Source organism: Oncorhynchus tshawytscha, linkage group LG13, assembly GCF_018296145.1.
Source record: "Oncorhynchus tshawytscha isolate Ot180627B linkage group LG13, Otsh_v2.0, whole genome shotgun sequence".
In the NCBI taxonomy this organism is placed as follows: Eukaryota; Metazoa; Chordata; class Actinopteri; order Salmoniformes; family Salmonidae; genus Oncorhynchus; species Oncorhynchus tshawytscha.
In genome coordinates this window covers 493,691-498,259 of record NC_056441.1, presented here as the reverse complement: position 1 = coordinate 498,259, position 4,569 = coordinate 493,691, and the positions used below count along the sequence as shown (strand labels likewise).

Here is a 4,569-nt window from a genome sequence, read left to right as displayed (position 1 = left end):
ACCACCCAAAGGACGTCCATCCAGCCAACTTGAAAACTGTGGCCGTGTCATTATAGAATGTAGTTGTATTCTATCTTGTGGCAGTAGGCCGTGTCATTATAGAATGTAGTTGTATTCTATCCTGTGGCAGTAGGCCGTGTCATTATAGAATGTAGTTGTATTCTATCCTGTGGCAGTAGGCCGTGTCATTATAGAATGTAGTTGTATTCTATCCTGTGGCAGTAGGCCGTGTCATTATAGAATGTAGTTGTATTCTATCTTGTGGGAGGAGGTCGTCGTATTCTGACGCGGTCTAGTAGCTAAATGTTTGTGCACACTAAGAAAGACAGACCAAAGAAACACCATTCGACCAAGTTTATTTGTAACATTAAGAGTGAAATGTCTACTTCTCCCCCTGTGGCTGGTCTGGCATACTCCTGATGATGTCAGAATCACCTGTTAATAGACCAATATTACATTTAGCATACAAGATCCAATCAACAACACAGGTGATATAGGTAAAACCAGTGGTGTAAAGTACTTTATCAATATGTTTGACTGTTTCACTCCTAAAGAACAGTATTTTTTACATTTTGAATACTTAGGAGGAAAACGGTCTGATTCACACAATTAAAGGGAACGTCCCTACTGCCTCTGATCTGGCAGAATCACTAAACATTTGTAAATTGTTGGAGCATGCCCCTGGCTATCTGCAAATAAATAAATAGAAAATGTGGCCATCTGCTTTGCTTAATATAAGGAATTTTATCAATTATTTACACTTATATCAAAAGTACCAATACTTTGAGACCCTGTAGTGTTGTTTTTGCATCAAACAGCAGAAAATACAATATTTGTGGTTATAGAAAACATTTCATATCGGTTTAGATGGTACAATGATTCTCTAAACTATACTTGTTTTGTCACAAAATGAAATTAGCGAACTAATAGAATTTTAGCAACCAGGAAATGGTGGAGCAATTTCTGCATAGTGCATCGTCACTAATGAGGCAGGAAGTAACTGACTAGAGCAGAGCGCCCAGACAGTTCAGGTAAATGCACTATTGGGTGTTTAGCTAGTCAGACCACCGTATATCCAACTGGTGCAAAAATCCACAATGGGAAAATTGGTGCGCAACGGTGTAAGACAAACACATCTACACATTCGTGAAAAACTATTGAATCAAACATACTCATGTCATGTGAAAGTAGAGCAGTTTGATAAGGTTGTGTTGACCATTCTCCTGACGTTCATGTGATCTTTGAAAACAATGTTTGAATGAACCGTATCAAACTGCTCACTACTAAAGGATTGTCTGCAGACTATACATCAACAGAATAGGCGTGGTAAACAGGACATGCAGTCTGATTGGACACTCACCGGGGTCGATGATAGCCAGTGTGCACACCCTGAAGTACTTCCCACAGGCCGTGCCCAGCTCGATGTTGTTCCCACTGTAGTGATGGACACCAGTCTTGGCCAACATGGCATAGTACTCCACTTCAGACTTCCTGAGGAAGGACAAATACCTTTTATCAAAGTATGCCCACGTGTGTATATTACTGAATGAAACATGATCCTGTGTGTGTATGGGGAAAGCAACATGAACACAAGTACACTGCAACAGTGATCCACATCTGTCTAATACTGTAGTTGTTTGGGGCTCCCGAGTGGCGCAGCGGTATATGGCAGTGCTAGAGGCGCCCCTACAGACCCTGGTTCGATTTCAGGCTGAATCACAACCGGCCATGATTGGGCATCCCATAGGGTTGCGTACATTTGGGTTAGGGGTAGGCCATCATTGTAAAATAAGAATTTGTTCTTAACTGACTTGTCTAGTTACATAAAAAGGTACAGAAAGAGAGAAAAGGCTAGTTGTTTTCTCAAGGTGTCTGATTGCTGAATGATCAACTGCGGGTGCAGCCAGTAACACAACCAGCCCTCATTTGAATGTTCCTCCTGTTCTTACGCACCTGCAAGCAGACCAATACAAGTGTGCCTTTGTAGGAGTACAGAAAAATAAAATGACCCATAAGAACACACAAGCAACACTTTATATGCTTATTTGGTTAATTCAATGTGACTAACTATTTGAAACACTTATGGAAGTAGAAATTGAACTATTCCTAGGATTACTGGGACCCCATTAGGAAGATTGTAAGTCCATCAAACCAAGCCTAACTACCCAGCTGGCTTTGAAAATCCATTCACATGGTCTGTTCCACATGGTTCCAGACACTATGGTGGATGAGGGCCCTGACACGTATTCATTCAATCGGATTCCGGTGCAAGACGTGATGTCTATTGAAAAACCCTTTGCAACGGGAACTGTTAACCATTTACTCCAGGGACTTACATGTCCAACAGCAACTCTATAGTTTCCATTTGGCACAAACGGTTTCCATTGCAAAATGTTTTATAACGGAATCCGACTAATGAACACAACTCAGGCTAGCACAGTAAACTTTAGCTCACCAAGTTTGCGTGAAAAGTGTACTATTGATAGCTTTAACTTCATTAGCAAATACTGCTACATAATTGTGATGTAGGCCAACTAGTTACCTGAGGGCAGGTGTGTTGTTGGCCAGGATGACCAGCTTGGCTTTTCCCTGGCGGATCATCTTCTGGGACTGCTTGTATCCCAGAACGTATTTGCCGCTCTTCATCACCAGCTGGAGACGAGAGTTTATGGACTCCAGGGACTTTTTCTACCACCAAAGAAACAATTGGTGTTTAGAGACAAACATTTGCGAACTATGAATATAGCCCATATCCATTGAACCAAACATGATACGGTCTTCTAATTGAGATATGGGCTGCAGCATAGTCTATAGGTTAGAGCCTTGGACTAGTAACCGAAAGGTTGCAAGTTCAAATCCCTGAACTGACAAGGTAAAAATCTGTCGTTCTGCCCCCTGAACAAGGCAGTTAACCCACTGTGCCTAGGCCATCAATGAAAATAATTTGTTCTTAACTGACTTGCCTAGTTAAATAAAAGGTCAAATACATTTTACAAAAATACATGTGATTTGAGTGCATATAGCATACTCGTTTATTTCTTAATCTGCTTGGCTGTTAGCTAATTGTACACGCCGACATGGTGTTGCAGAAGAGCTGCTAACTGGATTTATCAGATAGATATCCGAGAACAGTACTGTTACATAGCGTTTCTCGATTAGCCAACTCAAAATACCCCAATGCAATCATTCAAATTGCCGTCTGGACAACTAGTTAAAACATTAACTAGTCGCTAACTGGCGAGTCGGCGAATGTTACGAGAGAGCTGGCTATATGGCTAGATTAGGCAAGTTGGCAAAAACTAGACATGTCCTGGGAATTAGAAAGTTGTATGTTGGGGCAAATTAAACATATATACGGTCAACATTGCCAGTTAGCTCAACACATGTGATGGTTTAGCCCAGAAACCACGATTCCACGTGAGTTGCTTTCCACCGTTCATGAGAGCTCGACTCACCGTCTTCTTTGCGGCAACCATAGCTGCGATTTAGTCCGTTCTGGCCAACCTGAACAAAACATTAAGAGATTGGACAATCTTACGTTAGTAATCAACCGGGTGATGCGCACCAAAATGGCCAAAATATATTTATTTTTAAAGAATAAACACAGAGCTGAACTTACAAGTATGTCGCTCCAATATGGCCTCGGAAAGAAAGGAAGTCCCAGGGTGCTTTGCGGCCCATTGGCTTGCTCATGTGGGACCGCCTGGGCTGGTACTGCGCAGACTCGCTGATCTGTGCAGAATGCGTGTTAACCAAAGCAGGTGTGCGCCATTTCAGGTGATTTGTAGATCAGATCATGTACACTGCGCCCTTACCCAGCCCGAGCATGTTATCGCGAGAAAGCAAGGGCCAATACACTACAGATCTAGAAACAGCTTTTATAATGGAAAGTGTTTATTTACCAACTAGAGGACAAAACACAAAACTGATCCTGGTCTGTTTTCAGAGTCTGCTGTTTGTGTCATAATAATGGCACAGAAGGAAGAGAAAGGCCCACTTCGGCAGAAAATATCTCCCTCTCTATGAGAGTGTCGATTTTGGATTGTCTCGGGATTGTGCGGGACAGTCCCGCATTTTGGCCCAAACAATCATGTCCCACATTTTATCAACACATTTAAACACCACAACAACAAAAAAGTTGATTTGTCCCGTATTTCAGTCAGACATTCTGACTGGTCTCTTGCAATCACATTGAGCTTATGAAAGGAGCTATAGGCTATCATAAGGATGTGGAAGACTAAGCCACAGGTGACGTTAAACACTTGAGTTCTGATATTCTGCCGAGGACAAGAGATGTAGATCAATAGGCCGATCCTCAACCAATCATATTTCTCACATCTTATCGGGCTAAATTCCAGCTGAATTTGGAGAGGACAGTGAGGCCTAACAATTTACAAAAGGCATGCTGCTGATTAAGAGCTACAACAGTAACTACATAGCCGTATTAAACTAAAAGGTAATTTAATTAAATTAATTAAATTAAAAATTAAATATTAAATTAAAGGTAATTTCTTCAAACTTGTGAGGCTCTCCATCCTCATTATTTGCTGCCACTCCACTCAATCCCAT

At 41.5% G+C, this 4,569-nt stretch overlaps 1 protein-coding gene across 1 annotated transcript; it reads right to left on the bottom strand.

Annotated features, from left to right (window-relative positions):
• Positions 1–339: 339 nt before the first annotated feature.
• On the bottom strand, positions 340–3,712 carry LOC112236597 (60S ribosomal protein L30). Its single transcript, XM_024405194.2, has 5 exons — positions 3,620–3,712; positions 3,456–3,504; positions 2,543–2,688; positions 1,361–1,491; positions 340–435 (listed from the first exon to the last, which is right to left on the bottom strand). Exons 2-5 carry the CDS (start codon positions 3,474–3,476, stop codon positions 383–385), a joined length of 351 nt encoding a protein of 116 aa, XP_024260962.1. The 5' UTR covers positions 3,477–3,504; positions 3,620–3,712; the 3' UTR covers positions 340–382.
• Positions 3,713–4,569: the final 857 nt, after the last annotated feature.

Bases quoted from the DNA above. Each gene is read 5' to 3' on its own strand.
- LOC112236597 (XM_024405194.2), bottom strand. From the start codon at position 3,476: ATGGTTGCCGCAAAGAAGACG. The intron at 2,689-3,455 runs GTGAGTCGAGCT...CTTTGGTGGTAG, and splicing joins TGGTTGCCGCAAAGAAGACG to AAAAAGTCCCTGGAGTCCAT. The intron at 1,492-2,542 runs GTAACTAGTTGG...GTCCTTCCTCAG, and splicing joins AACAACACACCTGCCCTCAG to GAAGTCTGAAGTGGAGTACT.